Source organism: Callorhinus ursinus, unplaced genomic scaffold (genome assembly GCF_003265705.2).
Source record: "Callorhinus ursinus isolate GAN/ISIS: 27379988/994484 unplaced genomic scaffold, GSC_fseal_2.0 scaffold9, whole genome shotgun sequence".
Lineage (NCBI taxonomy): Eukaryota > Metazoa > Chordata > Mammalia > Carnivora > Otariidae > Callorhinus > Callorhinus ursinus.
The window spans coordinates 44,255,648-44,271,130 of record NW_027397071.1 but is presented as its reverse complement, the minus strand read 5'-3'; the positions used below and the strand labels follow the sequence as shown (position 1 = coordinate 44,271,130).

General features: G+C 34.1%; 1 protein-coding gene across 6 annotated transcripts in view; it reads left to right on the top strand.

Annotated features, from left to right (window-relative positions):
• The window catches only part of LRRC7 (leucine rich repeat containing 7), a 933,028-nt gene that overhangs the window by 828,764 nt on the left and 88,781 nt on the right, over positions 1 to 15,483 (top strand). For all 6 annotated transcript variants that reach the window (XM_073896539.1, XM_073896538.1, XM_073896541.1 and 3 more), the window contains 3 exons: positions 1,375 to 1,499; positions 3,493 to 3,741; positions 8,540 to 8,740. In XM_073896539.1, the coding sequence (XP_073752640.1) occupies positions 1,375 to 1,499; positions 3,493 to 3,741; positions 8,540 to 8,740 (575 nt within the window). The remainder of the gene's footprint in view (positions 1 to 1,374; positions 1,500 to 3,492; positions 3,742 to 8,539; positions 8,741 to 15,483) is intronic.

Here is a 15,483-nt window from a genome sequence, read left to right as displayed (position 1 = left end):
TAAAAAAGTAGGAAAAGGAAAGATTGTTTTCATTTTTTTTAAGACTTCAGTAAAACTGATCTTTTGAATTTATGCAAGAGAGGGCACCATGTTTACATAAGCTATAAGAAAGACCTTAAGGAAGGATTGTTTTTATTCATACAACTTTACTTATATTTTCATATTAGTATCCCTAGATTACCAAAATATTTCATTTCCAAAAAAATGTAGGGAAAAGTGAAAAGAGTCTCAGATTTGCTAGTCATTTCTGAGATACTGTCTCGCAGATGAAATCCCTTATTTATTGCAGGGAGTGAGGTAGATCTAGTCAGGCAAGGTGTATGATGTTAAGGAATTAGCCTGGTTTTGTTTTGTTATGTTTTCCTTTGAGGAAAGACGACTTGGTAATAGAAAAATTTTCTTGAACTTTAAGTAAGTCATCCTTTGGCTTTTCAGGCAGAAGTATAATAAATGAATTTTCAGAATCCCTTGCAACAAAGAAGGAAATATATGATAAAGGGCATCTTTTGGGAAAGAATTTAGCCTAAACTAAGTACTTGTATTGCGTTTTCATGTGATCTTCACAATTAATGTTGGTAAGGAAGATATTACTATTAGCCTACATTTTGATATAAATTAAAGATTTATAAGCCACTTATTTTCCTTGTTCATTTGAGACATACTTAGACCAGTTTTTAGACCATAATTTTAAAGTTACCCTAAAAACAAGCTCCCTTCCATTACCCCCGCCACCACATACACACACTAAAAAGAAAAGCTTGCAATCTCACACACTTTACTGAAAAGCCAATGTTATGTAGTATCTTTTATAAAATCCTAATAGAGTTTAGTGGCTACAGTAATGGGTATGGGCTCTGTAATCGCACAGACATGGAATAGAATCCTGCATTGACCCAGAGAAGCTGTAAAACTTTGAGCAGTTCTCTTAAAATTCACCTAGAGTTTTCTCATTAACAAACTGAGGATATATTAGTACTACCACTGGTGTGGTAGTGTGAAGATTTTAAAAAATAATGTTTTAAAATGTGTAGTCCAGCTGTCTTTATTATTATTATTAATTATCCTTTGGAGAGCCTGTTCTCTACACTAGAAAACTTCCCAATCCCAATATATAATTAATATGTACTTAGGAAAGCTGAATTTGAATTAAGATGTAAAAAAACCATGTAACAAATATCAAGGGAATTTTATTCCCTCTCTTTCTTTCCTTCTTTTTTCCTTTCTTTCCTTCTTTCTTTCTCTTTATTTTCCCCTTTTTAAAATTTTTGTACTTGTTTGTATACCTATTGCCATTTTTTGCATAGTGTACCGAGCTCTATTAATAACACCTCATGTAAAAAGAAAAAGCAATAATACTTTGGAATCTAACTGTAGATTTCCAGTCAGACAGTGACAGCTTTAACCCTACACTGTGGGAAGAGCAGAGACAACAACGCATGACTGTTGCCTTTGAATTTGAAGAAAAAAAGGAAGATGACGAAAATGCTGGGAAAGTTAAGGTGAAACTTTTCATTTTGTTTCTTCTTTCTTCTCATTATTTTTGTTTGTCCATTGTTATGATTAAAATAGATTTTGGGACAGATTGAGTGACCTCTGCTTGAAGGTCAGCTACATCTTCACATCTCCTTCATTATAGCAGGAGGGTAATCTGAGAAGCAGTGGTGTGCTTCAGAATGAGACTCATGTCCCAATTCTGACTGAGCAAATTTGATACACCACCCCATCTTACAGAGTAACAACATGAAAGAGATTCAAGGTGAGAGAAAGCCAAAACAAACAAAGGAATCTGAGTGATAGGCTTTACCTAAGCAACTTAGTACATTTTTGAAATACTGGAATGGTTTTATTCTAATCACTAAGCAAGGCACCAGGCAGGCCATATGAGACCAAAAAATACATTTAGGGAAGAGACCATGGATTAATATGTTATATTGGCTTTAAAATATCTGAAAGATTTTATGTCTCTGGAGTATCTGAGAAGAATTTATGAGTTTTCTGAAATGAGAAAGCAAGTTTTAAAGGAGGCAAGTGCCTAGTAGCAGGTGATATTCAATTTTTTCACCTCAAACATCTTTTGTAAAAACTTTTATTGGAACTAATCTAAGTCAAGTAACAAAGTGGAATTTTAAAATCTATATTTTTTCATTATTTAAATTTGAAGTGCAGAGGAAATTTTATCAACATCAGATCTTCATATTATCATCACAGCAACATCTTGAATCTCTAATCTTTTATAGTATTATTTGTGTACTTTTTCCATCATGAATACTAACAGCTCTCCCTCTGAGTGACTAATTGCCTAAGTAATTGTATGTGCATCCTATTAATAGATCTAAATTGTGTAATGTGTTATTTTCTGTCCCCTCATTCCCACATTTTCTAAACTTTTTTCTTAAACCAACACACCCTGGAACCTTACTAGATTTAGACAGTAAGGTAATTGACTACCTCTCCATCATTGTGGAAAATCCAAAATGGATTCCCAAATCAAAATGATAGTTTTGATAAGATTTGAGTTTAAAAAAATGTTTCTGGATGCTTGGTTAGTGCTATCTAATAACCAAAGAAACATTTTTTTTTAACTTGTGAATTTCTGGAAAAAGCAATGCCAAACTAAACAAAGACCCTTATAGCATTTAAGTTCTTCTTTTAAGATTTCATATGTTAAATCTAGAACCAATGGATGATGCATTCTATACTGGACCTCTGATTCATTCTTTTACTTCACTGAATGTCAAAAACTACATACTTAGTCCTAAAAATCCATATTCAAAGGATCTAATAAGAAAATAGTATGCTTAATGTACTCTGGTATATGTGTCAATGAAAACATAAAATGCAAACAGTTATTTAGAAGCCCTGTTTGTGTGTTATGTGGTCAGGTTTGTTTATAATCAGAGTAGGTTCATTATACTTTAGATTGCATTTTCTTTATGCTTATTTATATTTGATTTATTTATATTTTGGTGAAACAGTATGTGTTTCAAAAATCTCAAACACTTGGTTTTGACTAATTTGAATATTTCCAATGCCATTGAGCTATTGGACAAATTAGAACACAAACAAACTTCTAAATAAATCATCATGAAAGTATGATGAACGGAATATACAGAAATCTTACACTAAATCACACTTTTCTGGTTCATTACATATACATTAAATTTAGCACCATTTTACCTTTCATTTACATAAAATTTAGGAAGGAACCACTGACCTCTGCCATCAACTTCCAAATGGACTAGAGTACAATGCCCTACTTATAGAGTGTATAGTGTAATATGAATGCTGCATTGTGTGAAAAAGTTGTGACCCATTAGCTTCACATGATATTGATACTGTTTTATTACAAAGAGTTCAAACTAATTTTCTGATGGTTGTTTTAAGTGCATTACCCAGAGTGAAAAAAAAATCAAGAGTAGAAAAATGATAAAGTGAAAGTATTGCTACAGTGCTCCTCTTTCTCCCAGAAAATGGAGATTCCTTCTCCCACAGGATCACTCCTGCCAAGCCCCCTGGGAAAGGGGCCAGCGTGGGATTACTCTCCAACCTGCCAGACTGTCTGGCGATTGCTGCACACCATGGGCCAGGTGTGATCAGCAGATCCAAGATATGCCCGTCCCCCAGAATGACCCACAGCTGGCATGGGGTTGTATAAGTGGCCTCCAGCAGGAAAGGAGCATGTGTACTCCATTGCCAGTTGCAGCACAATCCACCACTCTTCCCTCTCTAAGTGGCAGACAGGTAGGCCTAGGTGTTTGGGGTAGGAGAATCCCCCATGTAGAGGCAACTTTGGAACAGTGGTTTATGGGGTATGTTCTGCATGAATTGGGGTAAGAAATGTTGATCCTACAGAAACCATCCAATTGCCAATGTTTGACCTCATTTTTTTTTTTGTTCGTTGACATTGGCGATGGGGTGGAGAGATCAAGTCACGGGGTGGGGAGCACCAATAATAAGGTGCCTAATGGTGGGATATATGGCATGATTTTTGAGTTGGGTGCTTCATTTTTATTTATGTTTTTATTTTTAAAGATTTTTTTTCTTTAAAGTGTGGGAATACCAATAGTTGAGCAGAATGTTGATGACACTATTGATAAAATCTAAATTGCCCCCACACATACACACATTTTTGTATTATCAATTCAGAGGGAGATTAAGTAACTAAAACCTGATTTTTAAAATAGCATGAGATTTGAATTGAGATTTGTTGAGAGTGGACTTTGAGCACAAAGATGGACATCTGTTGAAAAGCATCAATTTCCCTCTAATTTGAAGGCACAAATGATGAGAATTCCTGTAAGAGAAGATTGGTTTGGGAGTTGTGGCAAACAGGGCTTCCTTATCTCAGTGGGTTGGGTGTTTAAAAGTTCAATGAAAAAAAATGTCTTCATGGGATTGGAAAGAAGACTACATTTTTGGTAAGCTTTACCATTCACATGTAATGGACTAGATTCTTATTCTGTGTCTTATATTCTTTCTGCAATACAAGGCCAGCTGAGAATCCTAACTGAAACTCCTATAGGTTTCCTTTCTGTGTAAAATGCTCTGATTAATTCCCAGGATAAGGTCCCTAATGATCAGTAATCAAAGCATTAACTATTTCTTCTCTTACTGGAATTTACAGTCAAACCAAATTAGAATTTAATCATTATATAAGAAAACCACAGTTCTTTGAGAATTCAAGATACCATCTCTAAATGCCCTAGCTATTAACAATAATTTTTTCTTCCATTGCTAAACTTTTGGGAGTCTCCAACATCTTGCAGCTGCTATTTGCATTTACTGCACTTTTTTTAGATCTGAAATATATAGAATGTTGTGAAACATTTCTATTTTTCTAAAATTAAAATGAAGTAACATTGAAGTGAAAATCTTGCATTTCAATAAAATGTATATGTAAAATGAACAAATACTTTATGGTGAGTGATATACACATTTTGGTAAGAACAAATGACAGTTTTTCCCACCTATTTATATCATAAATGAATTTACATTATTTCTCCATCCCATATTAGAATGAAGGAATATTTCTAGCCTATGTATTTAGAAATATAAAGAAACTGTTCTTATTTGGGCATGACTGAACTATTAATAAAATCGTATTTATGATCATGTTTTTTCATTTCTGAAGCATTGCACAAGAGTTAAAAAGTAGAAAGACGTAGGCAAAACAATCTGTAAAAGGGTATAAAATATGCTTTTATGGAGCTTACAAACAACAATTATAAAATATTATAGTTTCCCTTAAGAAGAAATTATAAAATAGCTTTATGTTTTAAAAATTGAATTTATCTTGTTATTTAACTCAATAAAATTTACATTTTAGACTTACACACACTATCTTTTCTCCAGGATTGTACAACTATGTGCTTTACTTATATCAGAGAATAGCCCTGAGCCAAGTGACACTTCTGTAGCATAAACTTTGGAGTCAAAGACCTGAGTTTGAATCTGGGCAGTGCTACCCATAGCTGTATGACTTTGGGCAAGGAACTTATACTGCCTGAGCCCTGTTCTCAGGGAGACAGGAACAGGTGCTACAATAGGTTATAAAATTTAAACTATGTTTAATTATAATTATAAGTATTTAATGAATGTTAATAATTATAATCATTTATTATTTATATTCAAATCTATATGGTACACAATGAAATAAGTATTATATATTATATAAATAACTATTAATAAATTAACTATCCTTATAAAATATTGTACATGTGCCTGGCACATGGCAGATACTGAATAAATGATAGTTGGTGCTGTGTACAATCTGAAAAAAAGTCCAAAAAGTTACAGGTAGTGTGGAGTAACATATATACAGTATATATAGTAGAATCTAAACTGCCAAAAAAATTCAGATTTTAAAAATACCTAAGTAGAATCTGATTTTAGAAAATAGTATCTAATCTCTGCATAGAATTTATACATTTTCAAAAGATTTTCACAGTTATTATCTCATTTTAGCTCTAGATTAACTGGAGATATTATCATTCCCATTTTACATAAGCAGAAACTGGACAGAAAGATTAGTGGCTGATAGCTTGTTGGGGGTAAATCTGTGGCTTAAATTTAGGTCTTCTGACTCCAGGTCCACCAAGTTCTGTTGGTAGACTAGTAAATGGGAAGAAAGGAGCTTATTGTCTAGGTGGAACAAATCCAAGTTTTATAAGACCTGAACTTCCCACAGTTTGGAGAAGGGCCTCTTTAAGGAAAAGAATATGAAGTAACCATGTAAATAAAAAAGTAGGGCCCCTCACAAGGCTTTGGAAAGAATGTATGCAGGTGACAGGCTCTAAAGCTTAAGCTTCATTAGCTTGACAAATCTTGTTTCCAAATTTAAATATTTTTCAGAGATAAAGAACCCAAACATATTCTGGTGATATGACCAAAATATCACATTAACTTGCTTATAAAATAACCAGAAAATATTGGCACTGCGGCCATTAGTAAACAGTCATCTAATTGTGTCAGATGAGACATAGCATCTACAAAAAATAGATTACATTATTCAATGTGGAGTTTAATTCAATTAAAGAAGAACATTTCACTTTTTTTTTTGCTTTTGATTCAATTTAGAAGTGTAATTTTAGCATTGAAGATTTCTTTAAGGTACATAGAATTTTAATCTATTGCCCTACATGAAAATTAATTTTCATTCATATACCACTGGTTATTAAAAATTAAAAGATGTTCTTAATTGGCATGATAGCCATACCACTCTACAATCTATATCTTTTAAATGTAGTTTTTTGACTTTTAGCCCTTTGCTCTCAAGTACTTTTAAATGAGTTCAACAATATAATTTAAAATTTAGATTTAATTTGTGATTAACATTTCTAATACCAACTTAAACAGCAGATCCAAGAATGCATGCATCCCAATGGACTTTGTCTAGTATGGATATCATTCTTTTTATGTTTATTTAAGAATGCATTATAAATTAAGTACCCTGGACTATATTTATATTACATTCTAACAACTTACACTTTTTTTCTGAGAAGTCTAAATTTTTCTTAGGTTATATTTTTGTAGCTTTATTTCTATATATTATTAATTTCGTTCTTATTTGTTTGGGAGTATAAAAGACTTCAACAATATTTATACTAGCAAAATTATCTGGTTTTTCCTCAGCTTTCCAAAAATTTATTGGAAAAATAATTTTGATTGTTTAATACTGAAAGGAATGTTAGAAGTCATCAAGTGGAGTCCAATCCCAGTGTTTGATATGGAAAAGGAGCCACAAGGAAGAATAAATATAACAAAGTTGGTGGATTTGCTAAAACTGCAGATGAGCAAAAGTGTTTGAATTCATATTTATAATCCTCAGATCTATACCACCGTCATAGTTTCTTACGTCCCATGAATTACATGGGTGTGGGTGGGTGGGTATGTGTGTGCCCCCCCCCCACTTTCTCCTTTACTCTCATTCCCACTCCTTCCTTCTTCGGCTTTGCTTTCTTCTCCATTCCTCCCAACCTACCCCCACACACACTTTTCACAGACACAAACCACAATCACGTAAACCATTCCATTTTGTAAAGTTGGTTCTACTCAGATGCAAAAGGCATGACGGTTGGAATAAGCCAGGACAAATAAATCTGCTCCTTGTTTTCCTTCCCACTCCCTTTTAATCAGCATGGATAATTTGTATTTATTCCAATTTATGTATATTTTAAATATTCTGATAATGGGATTTTCTATATGGAAGTGTCTCATATTTTCTCTCTCTAAATTAAATGTGAAGAGTAATCATTAATATATATGTTCCTCAAAGTCAGATCGATACAACAAAAATGAATTCAAGAATGGAAATAAATATCTGGGTAATATAAGCCAAAATTTACATGTGTATCTAGAATATCTTAGAAAATCTCCTCAATTTTTAAATTTCTTTTTATTTTAAGACATTACCTACAAAGCATGTTGCTTTATTAGGGTAAAAACTAAATATAAAAGCCACCCTGAAGCATATTCTTTTTAGGAATTAACAAGAATTAGCTCCCTGACCTTTTGATATAACATGCTAATTAACATAGAGCTGATGCATATTTGGTAGCAGATACTGTCAGTTCCCCCATTTTTTTAATCCATGATAAACTCTACTTGTAAATCTTTTGGGGTCTCCTCTTATCATCTACGTTGATATTCCAAAGATATCTTTAACATGAAAATAATTACTTATAAATAATTAAGATAGGGAAAGAACAGCCTCTAAAGTATAAAAGCAGCTGATAGTAATGCTTAAAATCTTCAGATTACCAGTCACTTATATGTTTGACCTACTGCTATTTCAACCATCTGCAGAGTAGGTCTAAAGATAGAATAAAACCCAAAAAATTCGTTTTAATCTAGAAGGTGGACAGGGTGGGAAGAGGCCCCATGAGGGCAGAATGTGCTCTACTCTACAACACAGTTTCTCAGCCAGCTCAACACTCACTATATTGCATTTGGTTTTACTACTGCACATAAAATGGAGTAGTTTTGTGAACATGTTTGCCGAAGGTATTTTTATGTTAAATTTCTTTTTATAAACTTCTAGGTTGAAATAAACCTAAAACGATATCCAACTCCTTATCCAGAGGATTTAAAGAATATGGTAAAATCTGTTCAAAATCTGGTGGGTAAGCCAAGCCATGGAGTGCGTGTTGAGAATTCAAATCCAACTGCTAACACGGAGCAAACTGTGAAAGAAAAATATGAACACAAGTGGCCTGTAGCCCCAAAGGAGATTACAGTGGAGGTATTTCAAGGTTATTGGTAATTGCCAGTGTGGTTTGGATTTTTTGGAATTACTAAATTATATGTCTTTTTAACTGATTAGATCTTCTCTGATAAGTGCCTTTTTCCCCCTAAAATATAAATAAGTCTCTCTACTTTTTCAAAATACGAGGGTTGCATTTAATAAATTACAGGTAAATGATACCCTCATGGCCTAAAAATACTAATAAAGCTCCAAAAGTTCCAATACACACAGAAGGAATAACTTGCTCACTCAGCTAGGCCTGGCCAATAAGTGCATTATATCATTTTCACTACACTCTTTTGGCTACCCCAAACTTTTATTGTATGAGTCATTAGAAAAGACTAAATGAAGATTTTTTTTTTTTTTTTACTCTACAAATCTCAGTGAGATTCTTGATCAGATTTAGAGCCAATTTTTTGTTTGTTTGTTTCTGTGTTTGGATTAAAACCTTTATAGGAGACACTTTTATAAACATGACAAAGAGGAGATAAGTTTGAAATTTAGCTTTTCTGGATCTGGCCATGTGAAACTTAATTCCTGTGTTTTAGAATCAACTAGATATTTATCCTTATCAATTTGTGTGGTCTGAAAAGAATTCAACTACATTTATGCCACCTCTGTACTATCTCATTCACTCTTCAGCTAATTTGGTTATCACCTTTTTATCTTCATTAGAAACATAACTGGTATGAATGAGTACGTCTAGAAGTTACTATATCTACTTCTCAAAAATCTAGGTTTGTGAAACTCTTACAAATCTGCATTTCACAGCATCAATTTGTTGCACTGATTAAACACCAACTGTATATTTAGCACTGTGCTAAATACTGTGAGAGAGAGAAAAGAAATATAAAATGTACACATAGTCCCCGACTAACTTAGAGCCTAGCCAAGTAAAATTACCACAGATGAAGTAATTAGAGAACATATCATATAAAATATGATCACATGATTAGTTGTGTGATGGAGAATATAATACTTTAAGAAATTGGAGAGAAGCAATCACTGCCAATCAATTAAAAAGTTATGTGAAACAGTTTAAGGTTGAACTGCGTATTGATAATGGGGTGATTTTTTTAAAGTCAAAAGAGAGGAAGTCATTCCAGACAAAGGGAAAAGCTTGAGTAAAAATAAGCCTGGTGTGAATATCTGCCAGTGGAGGTACGAGCCCGCCCCAGAAAAGAAGAATACAGCCTGGTATCCAGGGAAGAAAATTTAAGTAAATACTCATTTTTGTTGTTTTTTTTTCTTTTTGCTTATGAAATCAGTATTATTGTACTTTTTCCTTTCTAAAATATTACAGATATGCAATAGCAGAGAAACAGACTTTTCCTTTATCTCTAAGACACTCCAATAATATAAAAAGGAAGAAAGCCAACATTTAGGAGGTCCACACTAAATACACATACACTTCATATTTAAACCTCATGCAATCACAGTTTAACATTAAAATAATTGTGAGGTCATAATAACCCATAAACTGAGTAATTTTCCTACAAAATAAGAAGATTCTAAAATTACTTAATACAGGATTGGGATAGGTGAGGCAAGGAAAAGATGGCTTTGGATATCGATTTTTTATAACCCTTGTAGAGAAAGTAAATCTTAAAATTATCCCACAAGCACTTCAAACTTGAAAAATCCAAAATTATATTTAATGTTTCTTCCCCATATTTACTTCTGCTCCTATATGCCCAACCTTGATCTCTGCCAGCACTGTTATCTACTAGCTTACTCAAGCTAGAAATTTGGAAGGTATCCTGATTTCTTTTTCCTTCTTTCTCCCCACTCACTGCCCCTTCCAAACAGTCACCTAAATCTACATTTTCATCTAAGTGTATCTCTTCAACCTCCTCAGGCCCTCAACTCTGTCCTGCATTATTATAAAAACTGTCAACTTCTTGGCTTACATTGTCCCCAGCCCCCTCATTACTTTGCTAATGCCCTTTTTATTTATTTTTTTAAGATTTTATTTATTTAAGAGAGAGAGACAGAGAGAGAGCCCAAGCAGGGGGAGAGGCAAAGGGAGAGGGAGAAGTAGACTCCCTGCTGAGCAGAGAACCCAATGAGGGACTCGATTCCGGGACCTGAGATCATGACCTGAGCCAAAGTTGGACACTTAACCAACTGAGCCACCCACGTGCCGCTAATAATGATCTTTTTAAGACACAAATCTAATTTGCCCTCCTTAAAAACACTTATTTCCTATCTAATTGAAACTCAATCTTAAGCTTTATAATTATTTCAGTGATTCATCCCACCCTTTCTTAGTTTTTTTTCTTCTCCTGACCTTTTATCTTGAACAGAAATCTCACAGGTAATTTCAATACTTTTTCTAAAACTGTGATTCTAGATCTTCTTTCCCCAACTTTTAGCCATCCTAGAGCAAAGAGAAAGTATTGCTTTTTTATCATCCTCCCTTCTTGAATTGCTCATCCAGGTCAAGGGACCACACTCCATATTTTCAACTTCCAAATAAAATAAATACAGATGGCCAAGTGTCCCACTGACCAGTGTATATGAAACATTTTATTGTATGTTTTGCACTTGTATGATATTTTTGAGTCATTATTTAGTTCATACTGTCAAGAATATGGAAGAGAGTATCACACACTGCATGATACATTTATCCATATGGTTAAATATGGAAAACCAAGGAGCAAAGAATAGAGGTAGGCAGAACCAGAAACAGAAATGATAAAAATAAACACGGTAAATGGATTACAAATGCAGCAGAGGAAAAAAGGAAAAGGAAAGGTAAATCAATATTTATTGATCACTTTCTATTTGCCAACCCTATGCCAAGAGTTTTAATATACGTTATGCTAAACAAAGAATACAGCTGGGAGGGTCATATGAATAAGGAAGACGGGGAAGTATGAAGGTTGTCCTCTACTTCCATATTCCTTTATATAAGTTTTATGAAGTTTACATTTGCTTTTTCCCTGTGTCTTAGTCCATTCAGGCTGCTATAACAGAATACCATAGACTACATGGCTTATAAACAAAAACATTTATTTATCACCATTCTGGAGGCTAAGAAGTCCAAGATCAAGGTACTAATAGATTCAGTGTCTAGTAAAGGCCTACTTCCTGGTTTGTAGATGGCCATCTTCTCTCTGTGACTTCACATGGTAGAAGGAGATAGGGAGCTTTCTAGGGTCCCTTTTACATTGGCACTAATTTCATTCATGAAGGTTCTATCCTCATGACCTAATCGCCTCCCAAAAAGATCCCACCTCCAAATATCATCATATAGGTTTCAACTTATGAATTTTGAGGGGACACAAACATTCAGTATGTAGCACCCAGCTCTTTATATGACTAGCACTTCCACGTCTTTTCAAGTTTTAGTTTAGAGATGACCTCAATAGGAAGGCCTTCCCTGATCACCAGGATCAGTAGAACCTCTGATTTTCTCTATCACGTCATCCTGTTTATTTGTGTTAAATGTAAGGAAAACATTTATGATTATGTTGTTTATTAACTTCAGACTGAGTTTCATGAGGGTAGGAACCAGGTATGTCTTGTCTACCATTATCTTTCTGGTATCTAGCACAGTGCCTACTACAGAGTCAGACACAACAAATATCTGTTCAGTACATGAACAACTGATAGAGTCTAGTTGTAATACCGATAACATGTCTGTCTCTACATCCAATTAGAAGTTAATTGAGGGGAAGAACAATTTCTCTGAGTTTTTGTCAAATCAATCACTAATTGTTGGCTGCCATACCTATTTGTGTTTTATCACCTATGTGTTGAATAACATGTATTCTAAAAACAACAATTTACCATATTAAAACATTAATATAATATGAGGAAAGGCAAAATATCATGATGAAGACTATTGGGAGAGTGAGAAGAGCAGGGAAAGAGGAGGGAAGGAAGGAAGAAGAATGGTATGGTAAATAAAGCTATGACATGAAATGAGTAAAGGCTAAGTGTTCTAAAAATCTTGGTATACAAATGCCTCTAGTGTCTTAGTAATTTTGTTACAAGGATCATAGACCAAAAGAAGTACCTAACAGTTCCATTTATTAAGTAGTAGGTCTGAACAACTTAGTAAATATTTATGCCCTGCCTAGTGGTCATTTGAAGAATAATACACATAAATTGAAAGGGAAAATAATAGTTTTATTTCATGCTTAAATAACAAAACTACTTATTAATGAAATGTGTGCCCCTGTGGGATACCACTTATCTTCTCAAACCTTGGAATCATATTAGATACTACAATTCTGTTTCACATTGATTTTCAAATAGCACTTGATTTTTGATCACAGCAACCACCAAAAACCCAGCCTCACAAAGATTGTCATCAAAAGGAAAGTGCAATCTAATATTAAAACTGAGAGCCACCAATTCACACAGTATCTGACTGATGTCAAGTATTGCTTTGTTTCCCTCAAATATTTAAATTAACCCATGTGTTCCTGTGATGAATTAAAAACAGCACCACAGGTACCTTGGAGCACAGTTTAGGAACAAGAGAAAGTGCTTTCGAGTCTAGTAGACATTAATTGAATTTACCTTGTTACCAATTTTGTGATCTTGATAAGTCATTGAAAACTTTCTGAGCTCTGCTTTTTATATCTTTAGAGCTACAGATAACAATAACATTTAGAGTTTTGTGGAGATAAAATCAGATGAAAACAAGTATTTTTATACAGCTGCAAGCACAGTTCTTGGTGAAGAGGAAAGCTACAGTAAATGATAATTCCCTTCCCTTCCAAAAGAGAATGATGTGCTAATCCCGCCCCTCCGCCTTTAATCCTTTTGTGGGCCACTACCCTGCATTACAGAAAACTTCTCACTGGATACCTGTTCACTATGTCCACCATGTTCATAAAGTTTCTGGACTTACTTGTTTGTTAGGAGACTCCACCCAATTTCTTTCTATAGAGAAAACACATCTCTCTCCTGGTAATAGAGAGTAGTCAATTACCCTTGAAAATGTCCTTAAATGTTTTTATTAATACCAGACCTGGACTCCTGAAAGCTCAGACACAAGTTTTTTCCCCCTGTCACTTCTACCTTGGGCTCCCTTTCCCTACAACAGTAGCAGCTGAGATTTAGTTTGAATGACACAAGGTCAATGGGTTAAAGAAATAAAGAGATTCTACCTTTTCTCTCTCCCCCTCTTCTGTCTCCTTACCAGAAGCAAATATGGTTCAAGGTGCTTAAAATGGGACCCTCATTATATTTCATTCCCGACCAATAACTTCCACTGCCTTCACCATAGTAGTAGTCCCAAAAGCTTCACCCACTTTTCCAACGTGAACTTGCAGCCTCTCTAAAAGAATTTATAGAGACAGAATCAATGATTAATTTCCTTTGTTGGACAGTTAACTTGTCTGTTCTGTGAAGTCCAGCTGAGAGGTGAGCTTTTCTTAGGGTAGACAGCAGAGCATACATAGTACCACACAGAAGGCCTTCCAATAGCACAGATCCCAGTTCAAATCTTGGCTCTACCACCCACTGAGTTGGTGACTTATGTGGAATTATGATTTTACCTCTTTGAGCCTCCATTTCCTTAAGTGTAAAACAAAGATAATGATATTAAATAACTTAAAAATAATAACAGTAAAAAACTAGGTTATCAGTTAAGTGATTAACAGAGATGATACAGATAAAGTGTTTAGCATAGTAGCACAGTAGCAGATATGTAATAGATCCTCCATAACTGATGGCATCATCTTCATCATCATCATCATTATCATTTTGCTCATGAAGATAAGTGAGTTTAACTGGATCAGTGGGAATCCACTGTTCTTGCTTCAGTAGTGTTAATCTTCCTAAGTGGAGAGCCACAGAACTCTGGAGAAAAGGGGCAAGCTCATGATTAGCTGATATCAGAGTCTCTTCCTAGTCACTAGAGCTCTTTTTGATTCAAAGTAGAAATTCTTGAGCAGAACCAGAGACTTGAATCTGAGTCATACCATACCTACCATGCCAAGCTCCAGCCACAATCTTGGGATACAAATTTGAAAATTTGATCTATACATGCAAGATAACTTGCACACTGATTGTATAAGTCATAAGGAAAATGAAGTAATGAAGCCCTTAATTATATTTACATTTCTATGCTTGTACAACTCTTTGGTTTCTTTTGTTGACTAAAACAAAATTCCTGTACTTCAGTATCAGGTGTCATAAGAATATTTCCTTTTTCAACTTATTTCAACAAATAAGTTACATTTAGATTCATAGAATGTTAGTACTAGACAGAAAATAGCATTAATTCCTATCATCTATTACCTTCATTTTACTGATGAATTGAATAAGGTACAGAGAGGTACACTGACTTGCCCAAGATAACCTGATTAATAAATGATAAAGCAGGAATGGAAGAGAAATATGCCACCTTGTAATTGAGTATTTTTTGATAAGCCTTAACATATTTTATGACTTTTCATGGTACAATTTCTCAAACTTGTGTCTGCTTCTACTTACAAATTTCTACAAAGATGTGTAAAGGCTTTTACTCTCTATTCTGTCACCTTAAAACTTTATCATAATACCTTGAAATAGTTTTCAAAATCCATGAAAACACAGATTTCCCTCTTCATCTCCAGAATTTCCATCAATCCCTCTCTCTTTCCTATCCCTCTTCAAATCTGGAACGGGATTTTAAAAGTCTGTAATGTGCTCAGTTGAGCTCACTAGGAGGCGGCACAATATAAGGGAAGATTTTGGACATGAACCCAAGAATCCTGCCTCTATGCTGGATCTTGGTC